A 24,651-nucleotide genomic window follows, 5' to 3' on the forward strand; every position below is an offset into this window, starting at 1 on the left:
TTTGTTGCCAATCGATTGAAGTGATATCGCTTGACAATGGCAATCAATTGTCATTATGTTGACCCAACGGGCGGCTAATTGAAACTTGTCGGCGTCCTCCAAGATAAAGAAGTGCTCCGAGAAAATCATCAATCGATCTTTCGGGGAAAAGAACGAAACACCACTGTGGAAATGGGCGCAACTGCTATCTGATATCGGTATGTTTTCATCATAAATAATTCAACGTTTACAAGGTACTTTTTTTATTTCTTGAGGAGGGTTAAAAATAATAAAGAAAAACCAAAAACCCAAAATAAATGCACGAGGCGTGCCACAAAACTCGGTGTAATCCTTCAGCATCCATCGCCCAATAAAGTTCAATATATCAGCGAGGATTCGATGGACTACCCTCGCCGGGTTCTTTAATTCCACACAGATATCTGCGGATGGATATATATATTAAATTTCGATTTTGCAGCCCAACAACAAACAGGACACAAAAAAAAAACTCTTGAGAGCGTGAGCACGTGCGCTAACCTTTGACATATGAGCATGGCGAAACCATCAAACATATTTTATGTATTAAGGATATGCGAGACGACTACAACGACGACGTCGACCTTTCGCCATCTCTTTCTAGTCCCACCACCCACTTCCCCATAGTCCTTTTACTCACAAACCCACACAGACAAGCAATAAACTCCAGTCATACATATATGGGTTGAAATATATAAAAAAAACACGTTAACCAAAATAAGTCCGCAAGGGTGAAAGAGGGTTCTGGCAACAACAAAAAAAAAGGTGGCGAACAAGAAATCACGTTACAGGACTACAAGGACACGACCACACAACTCTCTCAAGGGAAATCAAAACAGATCAAAATGTCATCTTTAAGAGCTTAAATTTGTATGAAATTGCTGCTCGTAAATAGCGTGAACAAAGGTATACTTTCCAGCACATATCTATGACTGGCTTTGACGTTTGGCCCTTTTTGAGGACATATTATATTAGAGTGTGTACCGGATTTGGCTCATTTTCTGTCCTTCATTGAAATATGAAGTTTCTAATAAAGTATGTCACTACAAAATATGAAAGTTTAAGCTTACTAACATCCTATGCCAATTATTTTCTAGTTTGCACCTAATTAGAGGCCAGACTGACAAGACTCCTACATTTCCAAAGCACTACACATGCTTTAAATTGATAAAGAGACCGTTTTGTGATCACAAACCGCTTTGGCAGGTTGAAACCGAACGAAACCATTTCCACTGCCATAAAAAGACAGTTCAATGCCTCAATTCAATTTCATATGGCTGGGAGAAAAAGAAAAGACAACTTCATTGGCCACAAAACCCAATAAAAAATGGAAAATAAAAGACTGAGCGAGGAGCTGAGTGAAATAAAGTCGGTTAGAAATAAGAGATTCAAAGGCCACCAAAGACTCAATAAACACATCGTAAATGGATGTGAATGCAACGGTATACGGACCGAACAAACGAATCTGAATTGAATGAGTGAAACTTTATATGTCTCTGCCGGAGCTTTAGTCCATCCAATTCGAATTCGCTCCTTCTGTCCCTTTCCTGGAGAAGCCCTCCATCTCTTTCGGCTAGAGAACCCTCATATAGACATCAACTGCAGCATCACGCCCGTTCACTTTACAATAATAAGCCAAAAGCAAATGCTGTGATTTAAGAGCCCCAGAGATCCCCACATTGTCCAGCCCCTCGGAAAAAAATAAAACCGGACGTACATCATCATCATACGATGCGGAGAGGGTGACAAAACCTAATAAAATTTAATTAAACTCAATCAAAATCCATTTAAGGCCGCACAAAATGAAAAATAAGAGAGACCCCGCCACTGAAAGAAAGAACGACAAGGGGCGGGAAGATTGAAGGACTGACCACACCATTGCATTCTATTTTGCATACGGGCACTCTATTTGATTGTTGTTCTTCCATCCATACGGGGCTAAACGGAAATGATGTCAGCCCTGAGTAGCAAAAGAGTCCGTCATCAGTCAGTCAGTAGAAGAAATATTCAATCAAAATATTCCTCAGAACAACTGTACTCGCAGTTGAATGCAATTTGAATTGAATTATGTCCGAGCACAACTGTACCTGTGGCGCTAACTGACAAAAGCTGATTAACTCGCAGACTGCAGTAGAAGAGGTATTCAATTAAAAGTGACAATTGTCTGGTGGAAATCAATGGGAAGCCTAATGATGAAGCTCTTCCGTTGACACCATCCCAGTGCACCCCTACCACCATCCATTGTTTAACCCTCTCTCCGTATACCCCATTTAACCCTTGAGTAGGTGAATGGGTGTCACAGGCGACGACAACAATGTCAACCAATTTGAATTCAAAACGTTGGTTGGGTTAATTCAATTTATCAACTGCGAGCCCCACAAAACGATGAATATGAGATGTGAGCTTGTTAGGTTGAGAGGAATATAATAGACGGCGGGAGTGGGGATCAGGGATTGGGGGTGGGTCAAAAGGTCAATTTATGCGGCAAAAAGCCTTGAACATAAATAGCAAATCCCAGAAACGAAACATATTGGCTAAATTAGGTTCAAATTCGGTCAAATTGTCCCATAAAATAGAATCCAATTACCTCAAATACCATTCTGTTTTCCATTAGGCCTTAAAATTCTCCAGAGTATTTCTGTCAGAAATACATACAGTACAAAATATATATCTCGTAATTTTCAACAAAGTGTAAATTGCCTGCCGTGCCGGCCAAATAGAAAATATTTTTCTATCTTCAAAATCTAAACAGATGAAAACCAAGGAACGACAGCGAAAAAAAATCCAAAAAATGTTTTCTACTGCCTGTGTGTGTGTGTAAGTGCTTGGGTAGAGTGGAAAAAATTGTGAAAATATTCTTCCAAATTAAAAATAAATTTTTACCTCAGCACAGAAAACGAAAAGCGAACTGTCCGGCGTGCAGGTGTGTGCGGTGATGAGATATTTTTAGCAGCCACTGTTGACTGCGCACCACTCGCTCGCCGATTCATTTCTGGCCTCTGTTCCCCCAAACATCCTATATCTCGTCTGCTTAGTGAGTAATTAAATAAAATTTGGGGAGGTGCGGTGCGAGTTAGGGATAGAGGAAAATACTGAACGACGGACCGACTGTCATTTCACTTAAGTAGACATTAATTATACGCCAGGAACTCAAGAAACAAGAAAATTCGAAGAAAACTAAAAAAAATATGAAAAGGTTTCGAAAAAGCTTTCGAAATATTAAATACCCTCATATTATTATTTATTCATCCTTAACATTTTTTAAGTAAATATTAAAATTAAACCAAGAAGGACGTTGTTATTACTTTAATGTTTTAAAAATTAAGTGCCAAACTTGTTGCCAAAATTAAAATACCTCTGAAAACAAAACAAAAATTGGCTCAACTGCACTTTTGCGTATGTTAATAATAATAATTATAAACATTTACATAAGCTGATCATTAATGGTGTAATAAGGTAGCCAAATTTAGTTCAAGGTATTTCACAGCCTTGCCTTCAATGATTCATTTTGTGAAGTAAGTGAACGAAGTACCTTCAGTTAATAATAATATTTTTATAGGCTAATATAAGCTCAGTTCCCATTTTTCCCCAATTCTTAAATAATATTCAGACCACGGATGTTTTGCATTTTTTAAAATTCTAAGCAAGGAAATGTAATCTTTTTAAGTATATGATCTCAAACCCAATGCATTTGATAGTGTAATAAAAACAGGGAATAAAAACCATTACACATGTGTGCTCCACACATATCTTAGAAGGAGAGTTCGGGATGTGTTCGTTCTCAAGGCCTCGTTGATGGATAAAACTTACCTGCAAAGAAAAAAGAAAAGATATAAAAAATTAGATATTAAAAATTTATTTCAGATGCAACAAGAGACAACGAAAAATAAGAATAACAACACCAGCCAGCCAACCAGCCAGCCAGTCAGTCGCGACGGAGGGGTGAGCATTTCAAAATTTTCGTAAGTTCAAAAATGTAATAAAAATAAGAAATTTATGAAGAATTTAGTAAGTGAGGAGAGCAAGCATAGAGAACCGAGGGGGCGGTGGTGGTGAGGGCTCAAAAGAATTTATGGCTGTAAAAATTTTTATTGCTTCTGTATTCTTTTTTTTCCTCCGACTTTTTATTGTTAGCGGCGGTGCCAACTGGGGGAGGTGGGACTGAATCTGGATCTAAATTGTTGCACTGGCTGCCACTTGACAGGTATTCTCCAAGGAGTGAAAGCAGGAGAGAAATGCAGAGCGAGGGAGACAGCCTGTCACATTGAATAATGTTTGGAGGCCTCATAAATCGGACACCTCTCGAGAAGAGACCATGTCCGAGGTACCTCTTCTCGACATCACGCCCTCCCGCATTCACATCTAATGAGCTGCAGCCAAAAAGTAAAGCGGAAAATTCAACACTTTTCCATGAAAATTCAAATGCGAGAGAACGAATAAATGAAGCCAAATTTCCCTTGATGAAAGTGCCAAAATTAACGCGGCCACGTCACATGCATAAAACATCATAACGAAGCGAAATGGGAACAGGACGGGAGGGGACGGCTGTAAAGGGGGTATCCAAAGTGGGGGGCCTGCCTCTGCCTGGTTGAAGGATCTCTTAGCATAGGTTTAATCCTTCAAGCGCCGAAATGGAGAGCTCTCTGGAGTGACAGGCCCATGATAGGCAGCAGCTACAATATGAAATTATTCAAAACCGAAGTATGAATATTCTTTTCTTGAAAACTAGACAAGAATTTTGTGGAAAATTTAATTTTTTATTTGAAATTGAAATGGAATATTTTGCATAAAAATTGACCCCATCGTAGTATTTGCAAATATTTGATTTAAATGTTAATCGAAAAGCAAATCGAAGCCTGCATATCCTTCTGCGGCGAAATGAAGCATCCTATCCAAATAGAAAGAGCAACAACTTTTTGTGCCCATCTCGTGGCTTTACATATACACACAAATACATATTTTTTAATCAAAATTCTCTTAAATAATTAAAATGCAAATTGTGCGAGCATAAAATAACAAAAACAACAGCAGCTACAGCTACAAATAAACACAGTCACAGACCAACCGACCGACAGACCGACTGAGAGAGGAAGACTGGTGACAGGACACCAACCCGACCGAAGGACAAAGAAACCAAAGGGACAACACAAGCAACAACAGGCAACAGGAAAAAAATCCACCCACGACAAGGGAATGATATGATGACAATCCTGCTGTGGCGGCTGCTGTTACTGGTTCATGACGACGATCATGATGGCGGAGGATTTTGAAATGAGGAGCGGGAGGTCGGTTTTGTGGAAGGATGACGACGACTTTGACAGTTCTTTGTGGTATTTTCAACGCTGACTGACACGAGCCGAGGCGGCCCGGGAAGCCGGGCAGCGAGACAGAGCCCTTAAAGTGTTAACGATGATAAAGTTGGGTGAAAACGGTTCTGGGCGCCATCACGCTCTCCCCTACACTCGCAATAAAATCTCTAATTAAAAGCAGGAACTCCTAACGGGTGGGAATAATATTTCGTTGGAATTCTCTATTTTTAATCCATCAATCCCCATTTTCCGAGTGTAGTTTCTGCTCCTCCACCCGTAACAGCCTCACGCACTCGCACACGTGTTAAATTCAGGACACAATCCCCCGCATACACAAAAAGGGTTGCTCTCGAAATTCAGGGACAGGACGAAAGGACTCCCGGGAGCACGTGTGCATGTGAGCGAATGTGTGTGTGTGTTCATTAAGCTGCTTATTATGTTTGCACTTAAAAATTCATATGTGACTATGGCAACCCCTCCAAAAACAAATTGGTTGTGTCCTTTAAAGCCCCACCTTGTGCCATCACCGCCATGAACCCGGTTTGGGCAACTTATTGGCATACTTAAGGAGGACTAGCATGCTTCATTAAACTGAGCCGAGGATTTCAAATTTTCAGCTGAGACCAGCTACCAAAGGATCGTCATCCTTCCATCTTTATTTGTTGCCCTCATTTTTTATCCAAATCTGTGCGGGTGTGTCGTCTCTGTGTTTTGCATATTAATTTATAGGCAGTGCCCGGGAATATTAACAACTTGTATAACACAGCATGTAATTAAGTATACGCCATGTGTTGCCGCAATATACAGCAACCGAATTATATTCTTTTTTCACGCTTTGCTGTATGTTATGTTATGTTGTGTGTGTTTTTGTTGTGTTGTCGCAATATTATAAATATTAAATTAGCAGTTTGAACGGGGTCAAGTTGGGCAATGGTGTCGGGGCAGGTGAGAGGCAGGTTCTTTCTGATGAAATGCCTTTGCGGTGAGAGCCATTACTAAAACATACTTTTTTTTGCTGCCTTGCAAAATCGCCAACACAAGGCAGAATATAAATCATGATACTAAAGAGAAACCACAAAATATTTCATCAAATTTACAAAAAGGCAACTCGAAGCAAATGGCTTACATGGAGAGGATAGGGTATTAAATTTTAATTTTTTCTTAAATAATAACTGAAATTGGTAAAAAAAATAAGCGCTGAAAAGTGGTTTTAAAGAAACTCTTTGGAAAATGGCGATTCCCAGGAAGTCGAACGGAAAAGCGCGATGGAAAAACGGGAATGAAAAAGCATGATGGGGAGGCAGCAAATGAAAAAGGGCTCGGAGATAGACGGCGCCAAAGTTCATTTAAGCGAAAATGTAATTTTATGCTTTTTAATTGAGCGTATATGCGTGGAAACATGTGGCGCAGAAAATGGCGAAAGGGACCAAGGATAAAGGAGTCTGGGTGGTGGATAATGGACCTGGGTCAACCGGATGGGTTGATACGCCCTTGATGAGTTTGCGCCGCACTCAAGTGAAATAATAGATAGAGAGCGGGGGAATAGAGAGGTCCTTTGGCCAAGTGCAGGTGTTATCCACAGAAACACACACACACTCCCACACTTATTTGAGGAGGAGTGTCTCAAGTGTCCGCTTTAGTGTATTTAAACTAAAAGGAAGCTGAGGGAACTTCGTTGCTTTGATGAAAAGCAATAAAAATGCAACATTATTAATCATCATCAATCAATGTCATCCATCAAAATGCGTGGCTGCTACCCCTTCTCTCCTGGGCACCCCCCCTCTGAACTTTCATCATCATTCTTTGTTCTCAAGATTTCTCCGCCCCCTAGTATCTTATTCTTTATTCTGCTGCTGCCGTCCATTATAATCATGAACGCCCTTTTACTTAAAAGACTAGACAAGCTTCCAGACATCGCTAAAGGAAATGCAAAATCGGAAGATAAAAGGGCGGCGAGCTACTTAAATTTTGGATTTTTGGATAAGACCTCTAACTAAGCCACTAAAAGTTTATTAAACCCTTTAGTAGAAAGTCTAGCAATACTTTTAGGTCAAAAATATTTCAAAACTATTACAATAGAAACTTAAAACCCAACAACACCCTTTCCATCATACTAACTTTTGGAAAGGTTCACCTGACCCATATATCTTCCGGCTGACAGTAGTTGGACTTTTTCGGGGAAATGTTCCGTTCCCTTCGAAAGTCGAGAAGCCGCCACCTCCTGCCACCGCCTCTTCTATGCAACTTCCTGCCCTTCCTACCAACTATACTAGTATACGAAAGTTCAGTGAACTTTTTCCGCCAAGTCAACGACCAAAAGAAAGGCACACCGACTAAACATGTATAACCAGATTCGGTGAAAGGGGCAGCTTGGAGGCATGGCGGTTTAGCGGCAAGAGGCGGAAAAAGAATAAGAACAATAATGATAATGATATCATATGGATAAGCACACAGCAGCGACCAACCGTACCATACATATGTATAATGAAAGAGGAGAACTGCGCGGTTAGGCAGCATATTTTTTTCACAATTCTTGTTTTGGTTTCGCTTTGTTTCATTAAATTACATCATTTTCATTGTTGTTTTTTTCAGCTTGGCCCACCAAAGAGGCCTCATTTAAATGTATCAAGCATACACATTATTATTTTTTTTTTTTGGGATCTCCCCCACCTTCTGTCTCGTTCACACTTGCCGTGAATTTAATTAACAAACTCGGGAGGGTGACCTCTGGGTGGCTCTGCCCGAAAGTGAACTTCTTGACTCTTCGAAGAAAAAGTCTGCTCATAAACTTTGCGGCACTTTGCCGGCACTTCTTATAGCCTTCTTGTTTCCTTTTCGCTCCTCGCTTTCTCAATGTCTCTCTTCCCAAAGAATTTTCGTGAGTAGCTTGAATAGCAATTGACATACAAAATACTTTTGAGTGTCATGCCATGGAGCCAGGGGGCTACCTACCTTAACAGGTAAGGTAAGGTAACTTCTACTACCTCTTCTGGCCATTGCGCCATTGTTTCGTAGACGTTACTGCAATTCTTTTCTCCTCTTTTTTTTAAGCAGGCGAGGAAGAAACTTTATTCAAGTTTTAAGTCGAAACAGTCTTTAGGGAAATAAAGCAAAACAAAACCAAACAAGCTAACTTCGGGAGGTACCGACGTGATGTACCCTTGAAGTTATGACTAGATATTTATCGGAAATATCGCATCTAGTAGGCCGATTATTAGGATTTGTGGATCTGGATCGATTCCGCATGGAGATCGAATGGGGTTTTTCCCTATATGGCCCACATTGATAGCTATATCTTCCCCAATTCTTATCCGATTCTTAAGCGGGGTACCTTAAACGATTTCTGAATCGATTCTCCACCATTCTGCATCAAAATCCTGAGACAAAATATTTTTTAAATTTTTTGTCCATTTTTTGTGAGGGGATCCCTAGAAAATGCGGTTTTCCCCCATATGGCCCACAGTGATGGCTATATCTTTCCCAATTCTTATCCGATCCTCAAGCGGAGTACCTTAAACGATTTCTGAATCGATTCTCCACCATTCTGCATCAAAATCCTGAGACAAAATATTTTTTAGATTTTTTGTCCATTTTTCGTGAGGGGATCCCTTGAAAATGCGGTTTTCCCCCATATGGCCCACAGTGATGGCTATATCTTTCCCAATTCTGATCCGATTCTCAAGCGGAGTACCTTAAACGATTTCTGGATCGATTCTCCACCATTCTGCATCAAAATCCTCAGACAAAATATTTTTTAGATTTTTTGTCCATTTTTCGTGAGGGGATCCCTTGAAAATGCGGTTTTCCCCCATATGGCCCACAGTGATGGCTATATCTTTCCCAATTCTAATCCGATTCTCAAGCGGAGTACCTTAAACGATTTCTGAATCGATTCTCCACCATTCTGCATCAAAATCCTGAGACAAAATATTTTTTAGATTTTTTGTCCATTTTTCGTGAGGGGATCCCTTGAAAATGCAGTTTTCCCCCATATGGCCCACAGTGATGGCTATATTTTTCGCAATTCTTATCCGATTCTCAAGCGGAGTACCTTAAACGATTTCTGAATCGATTCTTCACCATTCTGCATCAAAATCCTGAAACAAAATATTTTTTCGATTGTTTGTGCATTTTTCGTGATAGAATCCCTTGAAAATGGGGTTTTCCCCTATAGGGTCCACATTTGATCAAAACTATAATACCTTCTGCAAGGGTATAAAAACCTTATAGACAACAAGTTTAAAAGCCAATAAAACTGCACTAAAAAACCCGACAAGTTTAAACAATTTTTATAAAAAACATGCATTTGGAATTCGGAAGTAAAGCCGCATAACAAAGAAATAAATTTTAATTGCCTTCTAAATTGAGTTCCATTTGCTTATCAAAAGATGATTTGAATAAATTTTAGAGGTCAAGATCAGTGGATCGAATTTCTGAGATCGAGACAGAAATAACCAAAGAAGACTAGAGGGTATTGAAGTTGCATTTCAAATCGATTATTATGAATAAATAATTAAATAATGTGTTTTTGTTTAGACTTAATTTAGGGCACTTTTTCCTCTGAAAGACATACAAAGACAGGGCTCTCATTCAATGCCAATTGTTGTGAGGTAAAAGTAACAATAGAAAACACGACGCATTTGCCAAAAATCGACACACAACAATGGCTGGGGGCCCAGCAGTCTTAACCCACTTTTCCTCAGCCGCAATGTCTAAGCTTCACAGACACGAAAAACTATGACTAAGTATATTTTCTCCACCCCAAAAATCATCTCTCGGATCATCATCATCATCAGCATTATCACACAAGCAGGCATCATATCTTTCAAAAAGCTCACGACAAAAGTGTCAAATCCGACAGACAGACAACAAGCTGAATTATGTTGTGTTGCTGCCTGACTACGCCCACAAGGTGACCGCCTTTTTTTTTATCACTGGCGGCAACTCTACCTGGTGAAAATTCCAAAAAGAAATACGTATAAGAGGCATACACATTTTGGCAAGACAGCGCAACATTTATTTTTGTTTTCAGAAATATATTTCTGTTTCTGTGGCTTTGCTATTTTGCTGTCTCATTTCGATTTTTCACACTTTAGTCGATGACAGATAGTGTTGATATATTTACTAAAGGGGTTTTTGTTCTTGCAGATACAATAAGGGTCTTTGAGATGGCTTTCGTGGATGTCAAATGGTTTCAACTCAAATCCGTTCAAGAATGAGTAATGACAAAAGAGATTGATCTTTGCTTTGAAGATTACTATTCATGATATTATTTCTTAGATTCTTATATCTAAGTGGCTGGAATTGATGGATAACTATTCTTTACCATTATGGTAAAATTCTGATGCAATGGCCCAGTAGCTTCTCATTCTTTACGGACTTTTTTCCAGATAATCCGCTTTGACATTGTCAACTTAAATGCAGCCAAGGTCAGGTCAGTGTGAAGCGAGAGCTGACAGGGGGCAGTGGGTTTTAAGGGATTTTGGGGGTCTGGTAGTAGAGCTTCTGGTAGCTGGTTGGTTGCGTTTGCCGTTTGACTGACAGTTTCAATTTGCACTAACTTCGAGTCAAGTAAGGGGTGTAGCTCCTCTCCGGCCCTGGCCCTCCTTTCATTCCATAAAGGTGACGCCTTTCTTTGGGTATTAAGGTCAAAAAGCGTTAAGCCAAAACAACAACAGAAACACAACACCCAGCCGGCCAGGTAGCTGAAAGAGGAGACGATGGAGCTGAACAAAAAGTTCAACAGATTTGCTGCAACAACCGCAAAAAGCACAAAGGCATGAACAAGATCCAACAAAAAAATAAAAAAAAAAAAAATTAAAAAAGGAGGACGGGAGCGGTAGCAGGACAGACAAGGACCAGGGATATAGGAGCTATAGAATCAGGTCAGGCCAACTCGGAACAAAAATGTGCAATGCTGCAGAGGCCAAGAGGAAATAATTGGCCAAAAAATCAGAAAAAATACAGATTCAGGGTAGAGCAAAATAAAAACAAGCCAGATTTCGCCTTATGCACTTTTGGCTTAAATGAAAAGAAAGCTTAAGAACGAAGAACGAAGGTATGGGTATGGGGGTTCGTTCGTTCGAAAGGAAACTGAGAAAATGCAAAAACCAAATGGCCAAAACCAAAGCCAAAAGCCAATACCAAAACCAAAGCCAAAATGTGAAAGAAGTTGATTCTTTGCTGTCTTTGGTTCACCGTTACGTTGACCGCTTTACTTAACGGTACACCGTGGAAGAACACCCCTCCTCCTCCGCGAAGAACATGGAGGGGTATATCTAAGAGCCGGAGGTTCTGGAGAACCGGTTTCATTTTGTTTGACGGCCGCGGTCGGTCTTCGTCGTTTCTTCCCCAGCATTGACACTCATTTTTGAAGGCAATAAGCAGAGAAGAAGAATCTTCCAACCGGTTCTACCAACTCACCCACCCACCACCCTTCCTCCCATCTGTCTTTCTTCGTGCTGCGAATTCTTAATTCTTCTGGTCGGTAGCTCGAGTCCCACAAGCTTTCCACACAAAATGAATGACACTGGGGCGAGTGATTGCGATCTTCTTGAATGTTTAATTGCGAAATTAGACCAACTGGTTCATCTAAGATCTTAAGTAGAGAGATCCGGAGTTTCTATTTTGAAAACCAAAAACCTTAGTCTATAAAGTTTCCATTGTTTTGATTGATCTTACGCCCATCTCGTCACCATTATTATTATAAACTAATTCGATTAATATGTGAAATCATCATTAGAAGCGATTATCGGTTATTATGACGGTTCAACGGTTTCCAAAGTGAATGATGATCCATTATTTTTATGTAGATTGCATTCAGGCTTTCAAGCGTTCTAAGCACATTTACATAATCGTGTTGTCGGTCAACCGGAAATTGGCCAACCCACGAGCCACAATACTACTTGGCCGCTTCCGTTTGATTACCGTTGCTTATTAATTCTTTTCTGCTTTTGATTTTTGGTTAGATGGTTGACCAATGGAATAACAACAAATATATACCATATATATATATATATATGGTATTGCCTATAAAGTCAGTTTCGTTTTATATTTCGCGGTCTAGCCAACAAAAAAAAATATACCCACAACTCTAATGAAATTAACAGAAAAACACGAAAATGATTATAATTAAAAAATTAAAAAAATGTCTTGTGAAATATGTGAGCCAAGCTTTGCCAAACGAGGGTTGCTTCATCAGTTAGACAATTGCAGACCCACTGATATTTCAAAACCTTAAAATATGTTTCAATAAGATATGGCGTAGTACAATAAAAACCTCATTGATGGCACGTTTCTTGTTTTAGTTTTGGTTTGTTTACGATCTTGACATTCTCCATTCAGGTCTAACTTGCTATAGATTAAGATTTCTTTTATCGCTTCTGAGCCAGGTTAAGAGATGACTCTTCCCCGATCCGACTGGACTGGTCTAGTTCATTAATAAGTTGAATTGTCAGATCGAATGACAGGTTTGTGTCTATTTTATGACTTTGACTGACTTTATAACAAAGCAAGTTATATAATAAAATAATTAGGCAATGCCTGCAAAGATCTATTTGTCTAAAAATATTATTTCTCCAATCGACCCGATCATACTTCAAATTCTTTCACAAATCAAAATCAAATCAAAAGCCGTCTGGCTCGTTTTCAAAGTCAAAAAAATAAATTAGCAACTTGTTTTATCAATAATATATGGCCTGTGTTAGGTTTTTTATTTAATTTGTTTTCGTTTTGCTTTTGGAACGACGACAACAATCCTTCAAAAAGCCGGCTGGCATCTTCTGTGCTAAAATCTGATTCGAATGCTACATTTGTTATGCAAATGATTGACTTGATTTGAGGCCTATTTCTATGCGATGATTGAATTTGGGTTTCAATCTCAAAGATTTTATCCATGTTTTAATGCTAAACCTAAAACAAAATCAGCTGATTTGGTACAAGTTTATATTTAGTCAAGTGCCGGCTGACTAAGTGGATGTTTCTTAATCAAATAAATTTAACATTTTAATAGGTTTATGCGCTATGTGTATAAAAATAGGTGTGGTGCCAAAATAAACTCAAAATATATCCCAGTGCCGAAGCCATGGCTACTGTGTTATGGTATTTATGTTTGCCATAAAAGAAAACATAGCTCCAGGGTATTCATAATATCGCAACAATGCTGAAATTTTAATGTCGCCGGCAGAGTGTTGATGACTAACCTCCTGCCACCTAATAAATACCTCAATATATCTCGGATATATTAATTGTCTGTATACCGACACTCGCAATCATCTCTCTCATGTCCTTGGAAAAAAGTATATATCTTTGGTCGAGCCAAATTTATGGCACTCGCCTTCTTGGCAGCAGCATCCGTAAGATATATTTTAGTTCACCTGGTTTCAGTTTCTGAGGATTCTGGTCTCTGTTCTGTTTATGGTCTGCCATTAATTGCCCAAACAAAATTCCGTTAGCCGGCATTTGCCAGTTGCTTAGCTTCAAGTTCAGTAAATACAATTTAATTGCTAATATTCTCGCCCCACCCGCCTATCGCCCAACGCCCCAGCAATGACGCACTTTGCCGGAAGATTTTGTTTAGCACAAAATACAGCTCCTCACAGATTATATAACATGATTAGCAATTGTTAATAAATAAGCCAATTTGAAAGGTTATTGTTTCAATGGGCCAAGAGGAAAAGTCACGAAGTGAAGGATTTTTGTGTATATATACATCACCACCAAAAGTTAGGGGGATTCAGGGAGTAGATAGCCCGGTAGTCGGCCCTCCAAACAAGTTACGTACATTGTCACCTACCTGCAAGTAGAAAGAAAGATAAATTCGAGGTGAGTAATGGTTGTGGAAATTGCAATTTCAGATATGTTAAAAAATAAATTCAGCTGAGGATAGTTTCGATTTAAACCTTGACCTGATATATAAAGCTACTTTTTTCGATTTTTTACTCTATGAACTATGAAACTTAATCCTTTGAATATTTAAGAGGGAATATCCTTAAAAGCCAACTTAAAATTTCCATTCATGTCAAAACAAAAGGAACCTGGCACTTTGTTTGGCTTTTCGAGAATAGTGAGAAAAGCTGCAGTCTGCCAACCAGGCCAAGATACTCCTCACAACCTTTACCTTTTACTGGCTGTGACAGCCAGCCAGCCAGCTTTCCGGGCCAGGCTAGTGGGTTTGTCAACTTCAATTTGGTCGCTTCTCATAAATATTGACGGGAAAATTGTCGCTTGCGTTTTTGGCAAAAGGGAAGAAGCGGCAGGGTTATTAAAAAATTCATGGCTTGTAAAATGCTGAAAATCCGGCCAATGGAAAATTTAAAATGCCTATAAAGGGAAAAAGGGCGGGGCGGTGGAGAGCTGGAGAGCTGCAGAGCTGGGGGAGTGGTGGGCTGGAGAGAGACGAGATGAAAATTGGCCGGCAAAGCGGCTTATAGAACGGAGGAACAGAAACCAATGCCGCTTGCCCTGTGGCCTTTTCCGACCGCAATGTTGGCGGAGGGGTGTGGAGGTGGAAAATCCTGCGGAGAAGAGGAAGAGCCAGCCTGGTGCGGTTTGTTGGTTGTGGAGAAAACATCGCTGCTGCGTTTGACGTCCACTCGCAAAATATCATTTACATATCCGCGGAGGAGTTTTTCCCGCCCTTAGCTCAGCGGGAAATACATGAAAAGCTTTTAAATTTTTGATAGCCCCACCCATACTTTTCATCTTCCCGAAAAAACAAGGCCAGAACCTACGTGAGTTTTTCCATAGCACCCTGGATATCCTTTGATTTTCGACATCAGTTGTTTGTTAATTTTTTTTTGTTGCTGATTTTATTTTTTTGTAAATGAAATTTCATTTCCATGTTTGGGGCGCGGGATCATATTAATATTTTATTTTTTTAAGCCTTTCGGCTTTACAATTTGACCAAAAGTTAAACGAGCCCTGTTACCCCGACACTCTTCCATTCAGTATTATGTTTTGTTAAGTAACTCGTTTGAAAACTGCAGCATTTTGGACTCAATATCCTTTAGCCGCCCACTCCCTTGTCCCTTTGGTTCACCCTTAATTTGGCATAATTTTTTGTTTATTTACGTTGGCCCCCTGGGCTAGAAAGATATTCTGTTATGGCCAGAAAGCAACAAAAGTTCAGACCAAAAAATGTTTGTGCAGGCACATCTGTGCACTTTTTGCCTTTGGTTTGCTTTGCTCTTCGGATCTCTGCTCGGGATTGTTTTTTGTTTATGTTTTAATTACGTTTCGTGGTTGATTTATGCCCATAAACCGCAGTGGGTGGAGAAATGTGGGTGGCGGCTAGAGGAAACGAGGGGGCGTTGCAATAGAGTGGTCGCAGTTGGTGCGGCCTTGAAAGGAAATTGGGTTATGAGGCGGATTAAGCAACTAATTATAATTGATGTGGCTTATTTAATGTCTCTAGATTTATTTAGTTGCTGGCTTTTAAAGGTTTTAAAGCAAAGCACACCCCAGACTACTTGTTCCTTTGTCCTCGATTATTCCCCCTAGTCCTGCACTGCGCTTTCCATTCTTCCACTGCTATCTGGAGATGATAAATGACCACCCGAGCTATCCATCTAACAAACGAAGCATGGCTACATGCATCCAAGTCTAATATCTGTGTATCTATCTGGGCTATCTTTTGTGTATTGTATATTGCCGTTCGGTTTGAATATTTCCGCCATAAGTATATGTATGTAGCCATCCACCATACGACCATCGAACGCTCCTCTGCTGTTGCCTGCAACTTGTCAGTTTGTGCACAAAGACCATCAATTTATTTAGTTTTATTATCTGCACACGCAGTGCGGAGAGTTCATAGATGGGTCATGGGTTTGGGTTTGGGTTTGGGTTTGGGTTTGCGGGGGCCTTTGTCCAAAGGGAAGTTCTTTCTATATTGGCTCAGAGGTTCTTTCCGTTTTCTATTTATTTTCATTTTTTGCTAGCCATTTTTTCTAGCTCTCACCCTTTCACCCTTTTGTTTACGCTTTGCACGCAATGCATAACACAGAATACCAAACACACTTACTACCAACAAACACACGCAGCCCAGCACAACAACAACAAAATGGAAATTGTTTGTTGTTGGTTGCAAGTGTCGTAGAACGAGAAAAAAAAAAAAGAATACAATGGAGTGAAAAAAAGGAATATCTTGACACTTTATCGTTAGCCAAAAACTAGCGCAGCGTAAACAAAAGACAAGCGATGGGCAAAGGGCGTTGGGCGTTGGGCAGTGGGAGTTGGGTGGTGGCAAGTGGGCGGAGGCAGGCACTACATGACACGGCGGCAGGCGGCAGGCTTTGGGAGGAGTGGAAGGCATCGTAAGGTTTTGGCATTTTCGCGCTTGGCGTTAAATTCCCCTGACAGCTATAAAATTGCATTTTAGAGCAGCACAGCGCACAAGTCAAAGCGAAGGAAGGAAAAAGGCACGCAGCAGATACAATGTATCTATGTATCTAATAAATAGTTATTGCCGAAATGCAACAACAGCAACAAGAGCCACAACAAAATTGATATTCCCTCGAGTTGCCACGAGAGGAGAGGAAGCAAAAGTGCGACATCATTATATAAATTGTGCGGTGGCCAAAGTGAGCATCATATGTTTTCTATCTGTATCTATCAGATACACTCGGAATGCAGGCACGCAGGCCAGCATGGTTGGGGATGGTTTGGCTTTCCTTCTTCTTTCAAGTTTGAAGTGATTTCACACACATGTTTTTCCCCCAAAGCAACTTTTCCCCCAATCACTACCCACCCACTACCCCTCGACAACATGACCACAAAATGTTCTACAGCTGTGCTTAGGGAGGGAACTAAAGAAAAAATATAAGGAATAACTGAAGAGTGCGGGGGAGTTATTTGTCATTGATAAAGAAAGATGGGTATTGATGGAAGTCGGAGAGGACTAGAAACAAACAGAAACTCATGCACGTGACAAGGAATTCATATTTAAACGAAAAGTAAACTGAATATTTTTAAGAAATTAAAATATAACTTTTTTAAGAAGTTACTTAAAAAGAGGAGCCATAATCCCCCTCCAATATTTATTAAATGTCTCCCCACTTTAAAAAATATTCCTATAAACCCCATGCCACACCCACAAATATTGTTTCGATTGCAATCTTTGAGTAAGTGAATTTTTATGAGACATCATCAAGTTCTACGTTTTGTCACACATGACATTAGAGAGAGGGTCGAGTTATGGGAAGATGTCGGGTTATTTTTTCCCCAAAAGGCTCACGGCCCAAGGCCTGCCTGCAGCCCCGGCGATAACACTTCTTTGACACGTGTCTACGCCACGTGTGTGAGCCATACTTTCCGAAAAGGGTTAGAAACTGAAGCGACTGCCTACGTATTTTATTTCATTTAATTTTTTTGCGGCTGCTCCCAGCTCCCAGTGCTCTGCCACTAATGTTGAGATTACACGCTTGTCAGCGAAGCGTCTCGCCCACAAAATCAGTGAAAAAGGATACTTGGGTGGTGCTGACAGAAGAATCTACTCTGGTGGTTGAATGATAAAATGAGCAATATGTTGGCAATACAAGGACTGAAACGAAGGCACATTTTTTTGGTGTTATTTTTATGTTTATATTTCCATATCCTAAGCCGGCTGTAGCTTCTCATTTTTGAGCCTTTTTATTTCCAGAGCAACTCATTCAACTTTGTTCATTTTCAAAAGTGTTCAAGTGTAACTTAGATGAACTCAACTTTTGGATTACAAATTTTTTCTTTGCCAAAACAAATTGCCAACATTGCCCCACTCCACTCAAAAGTTCATCATCATCTCGCTGCCAGTTTTTTCAGTTCATTTTTATATTCACTTTTGGATCTAAACGATTATGAATGCGAACGAATATATACGTCGACTGGCTGTCGGGGATAACAGGGAGCTGGAGCTAGCTGGGTTGGGTCGGGAGTCGCTTACAAAAGGCTCTCGGCTACTAAACGGCTGATGAAGTAGATTCATACCAGGAGAGGGACGAGGGGCAGGCGCATAATTTGCTTAAATAATTTGTAAGTGCAAAGTTATGAATTGCTTGGATGAGCAGAAGCTTGCAGCAGAGGATTATGTGGCGCTTTTCCTCCTCCCTTCCCAGCCCATTTCAAACTTTTGCCATTTGCCAGGGAAATGCATTTTCCCGCAAATTGTTTCCCTTCCCCTCTGCCACCACTGCTGGAAATGCACAAAAATTTGCTCGCCCGAACATAAAATGTTAATTGTTTGTTTTTCCCGTTTGACAGGCTTCTCTGACTAGGCCCCCTCTGTTTTTTCTGACTAGCTACTACGACAATGAGGAAATAAAGCATAGAATTCAGAAAACGAGAACACAGAACTGAGCACTACAAAGCCAGAAAAGTGGGTTAAATGCTTAATGATCGTATGATCATGCTGGGAATGAGGAGCTCAGTAATTGGAAATGGAAAATTGCAACTGCAACAGCCCCAGCAGCAGCAGCAGCATCTGCAGCAGCAGTGGCACGTAGAACTCTGCTTTTCTCTGCAATTATTTTCAGTTAGTTTCCTCTTGGGTTTCCACAATAAATAATTGTAATGCCTACCTGCCTACCTTCTTACTGGGTGAAAGTTTTCACACAAAGCGAGGGTTTTCTTTTCGAGTTAAATGCAATAAAATTAGATTTTCATTACGAATGCTCAGCAGTGAGTAAATCCGGGGACACAACTTCCATTTCTTCAAGCATATATGTACGTATTTTTTTTTTCAAACCATTTATGAGTTATGGCAATTTCTCTGAGGTCTTTCGGTCTCTCGGTGGCTATGTGACGTGTGACACAGTTCGTCTGCGTGAGTTTCCATAATTGTTCTTACGTGACACATTTACCGCTGCAAATGGCATGGAGAAAACAATGGAGATACAGGGAGAAAGGTGAGGGGAAGAAGTGTATCTGCTAGATACTTTGACACTTTTCAAACGCGCTTCATGGCGGCACGTTTGGCCATAGGCTGAAGTTGACTTTTTGTCAGGCATGCGAGCATATGTATCTGTCAGATACTTTGGCCGGGACACACGTTACATCCCATGTTCAGTGCACTCGGCACGTTCGAGGCAAATGTATCTGCCAGATACTTGTCACAAAAAGAGCACCCGGCCCACTGCAACATGGTAAGTAGGACCCTTGACATTGAAATGCCGATAGCAATGGACATTATTTAATTTTCCAAAAACTACATAATCATCTATATAAATTATCTTTGTTAAGGGCAAGGCAAATATGTAGTAATTTATGGCTTCTCCATAGTATCCATTTGTTACCTAAATATCCAGCAACTCTACAAATCATAGTTATGGCCCGGACTTGTGGGTTAACTACCAATCAATACATCTATGCCCCCCACAAAGCTCACAACCACACAGACACACACACTCTGCAGCAGACGGTGAAAACCAAAATCAAATCCAAAACGCACTTAACTCAATATGGCTAACTTTTGCCCCCACAGATCTCTCACATCTGGGGCCCTGGTCCATATCCTTACCTCTGGTACATTTGTGGCCCCCTTGCATCGACATCATTCAAATAGTCGTAGCTAACAAATTGCACTGTCGAATGCAATATTTTTGCTTTTAGCCATAATACCTTTTACATATGCTACGACAGATGGCAGAGAAGAGCATTTTAAGCTGCCATCTCCACCCACTGCCATCTCTGCTCAGGCCGCCCCTTGCAGAGACCTGCCTTATCCAGAGAGGCATTTCCATAAACACAGAGATTTATTTTTAAGAGGTTTAAGGTTCTATATTTTAATAATTAGTTGGTATGGAAACAAGTACTATACAGTTCTAAGAGCTAATTTCTAAAAGCTCTTTTCTTAATATTAATTGTTTTCCCATCACTTGTTAATTTCAGTGTACTCCCTTCGTTGGAAAAGGTAAGTAACTTGCATGCCAGCCAACCACAAGAGTCAGTTAGTGAGTCTGGATGCTGGGTTTCTGGGAAGCTGAGGTTGCCGGGGGAGCTTGTTAGCATGAGATGTGTCTCGGACCAAAGGAGCAGCGACTGCAGAAAGCAAACCAGAAACGTACAGCGTGCTGGGGACTGGAGAAGCCAAGAACCGAGGAGGATGAGATGCCACGATGCCAAAGTGATAAATCCTTGCGGCTTTTTATTTCCACTGAAGCGGCATCGTCTCCTGTATCTTAGTGTCTGTCTCTCTATGTGTTTGTGTGTGTAGGTGTGGGTGGGGATATGCCACGCCCATTTCGTTGGGCATCCCTTTTTTGCAACACGCATTGCATTACAGACATAATAATTCTTACTGACAGCTCTTGGGTTTCTCGGCTCTTTTAGAATTTCCTTCCCTTTTTGCCAAAAGCATTAAATTTCCACACTTAGCGCCCAATTAAAGGCAAAGAATCAAACCAAGGCAACGGCCAACAAAAAAATATATATAATACTCATTTTGTATCCCTTTTTTTTTTTAAAGGATCATATACCAAAAAATTTACGCCTCGTTAATTTCAATTTAAGTGCAGACAATTTGAAATACAACCGAAAAAAAAAAATCAGCGCCGAAATGTAAAAGGATGTAAGGGAGAAAAAAATAAACCGAAACTTGCACCATTTTCACAAAAGGCAAAGCGCAAATTAACGGCTCCGTTTTCGAGAGGTTTTCCAAATGGAACTCGTCCTTTTTCCCCCCATAGCCTCCTAACACACACAAACACATATATATATATATATATTCCCATACACATTAGCTTTAGAATAAAAAAGTATTTTATCGTTGGCCAGGAAACAGTTTGGCGGAAGCCGGAAATGTTTCCACTTTTTGTTGTATTTCCCTTTTATTTTCCTCTCTTCTGTTCGGGGACTCCATCTAAAAAGGATTCAAGTTGGATAAAAAAAACAAGGAGGAGAGCTGGAATAGAAGTGCATTAAATATTTGACTAATTAAAATAATGGCTTTCAAGAATGTATTTGAATAAAAAACGAGTTTATCATTTACATTTTAATAGAGGCTCCCCTGAAACTCTTCAGAAAATTGTATTTGACTTTGTTTTAAAGTCGGACTGTGGCAATTGTTATATTAATTGGGTCGAGCAGAGCTCTTTAGAGAGACTCGCAAATATAAATAAATAAAGAAAATCAAAGCAAAGTTCAAAGAACCTACTTGAATAGAAATAATTCCATACTTTAAATTACTTTCACTTTTGAGAATATTTTTAACAAATCTCTAATTTAAGACCCATTAATTACATGACTCATATACACTTCTTATTAAAATATTTTAGCCAAAAATAATTTTTAGGATATGACATTACTTGTAATAATTTACAACAAAAATCTTAAACCGAATAAAATTTTATTATAAAATTTATCCGTCATGTTAATCATTCATTTAACAGCTTTAACAAGTGTACATTTTGTATAAATATATCATAAATTAAAAACCTTTTAATCTCACTTTTTTGTCTGAGCATCTGACGAATTCCAAGCGTTTACAATACAATCAACCAGCAGCAGTCATCACCACAAAGTTTAGTCAACTTTGTAATGGCAAAATAATCATAACAATAAAATAAAATACTTTTCAGACCAGAGAACAGAACAAGCCCGACCAAAAAAAACAGCAAAAACCCGTTTCCAAGTTTAGGGCCAAAGGAAAAAAATAAATGTGTTTCAAGTGTTGACAATTGACTTACTGACTCGTAGCTCTTGGCATTTTTTGCGACAAAAAAGACCCTAGAACTCATGTCATATTTATTTCTTTCTATGTGGTGCTTCAGCCACTGGCCACAAGAACACAACATGGCATTCAAATACATGTGGCAGCAGCTGACTTTGGACACGTTTATAAGCTTTTGGCCAGCACACACACTCACACTGGCCAGAAGTAAACTACTTTAAGGCAGGTCAATGACTTTTTTTGAGCCACATCAGGTCTAAAGAAATGGACAAAGGAAAACTTCTCAAACAAATCTATTCAGATTTTATAAAATATTTTGTCGTAAAGAGATTATTTAATCTTTTGAAGAAAGTGAATAATTTTTAAGACAGCTTGGAATTTATTTTTGATATGGCCTCTTTAAAACTCATACTCATATAAAAACTCAAACTCATATAAATTCGATTGCATTCTTTTGATACAAGTGCCAATTTAATTGCACCATTAAGCATTTTAATGAATTGCGGTTATCTTTTCATATATTGACGGTTGAATAATGAGCAATTTTATATGATTTGACTACTTTAAATATTGAGAATCCGACCACATTATAGCCAGTTCGCCCTGAGGGTTTAAATAAAAATGTAGCATGCGGGGAGTGGCGGCACGCAGTAGCTTGGCTACGAAATTTTCCGCACATTTGAGCGGAAAATTATCGATTTATATATGCGGCAGCACAGCACAGAGATGCTGCTGAAATGCAACAGCGGCTGGCAAATAGACTCACAGACAGGCCCCCTCTGAATCGGAGGGATAAATGAAAATGGGTGGGAAAGTGATGCGCCCAACATTTGATGAAAGAGGAAAATTCACACAGAGACAAACATGAGCTTCATATGTAACATGCTCACACATTTGTGGACCAAAGCATGGCAGATGGATGACACTCCCCATCCCGGGCGGGGGGAAACTTTTTTTTGGGGAGCTTTCGGGGTGAAATTGTAGGATGATAGTTCCTCCCCTCATATAGCTACTTTTGCTTACTTTTCATTCAGACATTTTTTGCATGTCAGTTCGGGAGAGGGAATGGAATTTTATTCGAACTCGCCGGCACCGACCACCGACCCCACCCGGTTGATACATGTGTGTGGTTCAATAAACTGGCGCGTGAATTTTCAACTTCACTCGCATATTTCTTTTCGTTTCTTTGTAAAATGTAAAACAGCTACAAGCCCAAAATATGGCGCCCAAAATAATAAAACCCGAAAAAGCACCACCCTACTGATAGACAAAATAGAAGATTGCGTCAAAAAAACCCCGGGGAGGACACCAGGCAGTGGCTGATTTAATAGAAAAAAGAGTTCGTTTTGTGTGTCAAACATTTAATTGAAGAGGCACTACACGATGGGTGAAAAAAACACAAAATTTGCTGAAATCAACGGACAAGAGAATATTTTGTAACCGAGAGGGATAAAGGAATTTTTATTTGGTTTCCCAGGAAATCGATATGAAAAGGTGTAAAACAGAGTGATTGCTAAAAGTGAGTTTCAGGGGTTGGAGTTTGGGGTCTCACGCTTTCAAATTTGTAGACTAAGAAGTACTCTTTAAAGCTAAAAGAAGGTAATATTTTCTAGTACCTTATGTCCTTAGAACATTACTATTTTTAACAATGTGTTAGCCCCCCTAAGCTAACCCAATTATCTGAGTCATCGAGCCTTGAAGTTATCTATTCACAACCCCCAGCTCACAGCCTACATGTCTGTGTATTTTTCGCACTTTTCCAACTCGGACAAGGGGTGGGTGGTACAAAAAAAAAAAAAATAAAACAAACTTTTCATCTTTTCATCTCTATGAATTTTTTTTCGACCAGTTTTCCCAGCCAGCTACCAGCTTGGGTGCGACCTTTTTATGCCTCTGCTAATTTGCTGTCATTTTGCTTTCCATGCCTAGAGCTCCTTGGTCTCGGGCCCCCACCGCCCCAGACTCTGTGCATTATATATCGATCAAAATTCAATTTGTGACGCTTTTTTGTCGGCATTTAAAGCGCAGCTGGAAAAAGTGCCAGCCAAAGATGAGCTCCGCCAGCCACGCCAGAGAAAAATGAGAATTAAGTTTAATTGAAAAAGTTTGTCGCATCTTTTTAGCGTTTTCTCTACTCTTCGCTATCTGGGCCCATTCTTGTCTGGTTTTCTGGTTTTTAATTTTTTTTTTTTTTCTTTTTTTTTTTTGGCTATGACTTACGTATGACCTCGAGCAGTTTTTAATTAACCCAATTTGCAGTGTTCGCTGAGGAAAAAGTTTTCTTTCAAGATTGCTTCTTTTTTCAGCGTGTCTCATACTTTTTCCCCATGTTTTCCTCGTTGTCACTTCAGATTTGAAACTCGTGTTCCAAAGCTCAGTGGCTTGTGGAAAATTGAAGCTGAAATGCAGACGACTGACTTCAAGTTCAGAGTCAAGAGATATTAAAGTAAAGGTAGAGAAAGATGTTTATTATAAAATATAGACATTAATAATTGTGTATAATGTATCTACATTGTTAGTCTCCCGATTTAATAAAGTTACTCGGCCACTTTAAGCCACTGGCCACTTTAAGCCATAACCTCAAGATGTTGTCCAAAGCTCGAGGGATATCCTGCCATGAATTTGTCGACGACAGACAACACATGTTGTTAATAACTTTATTGTTTGCTCCTCTCTTCCTGGCCAGTC

General features: G+C 39.7%; 1 protein-coding gene across 13 annotated transcripts in view; it reads right to left on the reverse strand.

Annotated features, from left to right (window-relative positions):
• Window positions 1-24,651, reverse strand: part of pum (pumilio) — a 161,911-nt gene that overhangs the window by 56,220 nt on the left and 81,040 nt on the right. For 5 of the 13 annotated variants that reach the window (XM_070281750.1, XM_070281752.1, XM_070281751.1 and 2 more), the window contains 2 exons: window positions 14,107-14,118; window positions 3,745-3,825 (listed from right to left, as the gene is read on the reverse strand). The exons of 5 other annotated variants lie outside the window; for them this stretch is intronic. In XM_070281750.1, coding sequence (XP_070137851.1) covers window positions 3,745-3,825; window positions 14,107-14,118 — 93 coding nt within the window. The remainder of the gene's footprint in view (window positions 1-3,744; window positions 3,826-14,106; window positions 14,119-24,651) is intronic. 3 more of the 13 variants (XM_017233049.3, XM_017233058.3, XM_070281753.1) reach the window with 2 other exon arrangements.

Source organism: Drosophila bipectinata, chromosome 3R (assembly GCF_030179905.1).
Source record: "Drosophila bipectinata strain 14024-0381.07 chromosome 3R, DbipHiC1v2, whole genome shotgun sequence".
Lineage (NCBI taxonomy): Eukaryota > Metazoa > Arthropoda > Insecta > Diptera > Drosophilidae > Drosophila > Drosophila bipectinata.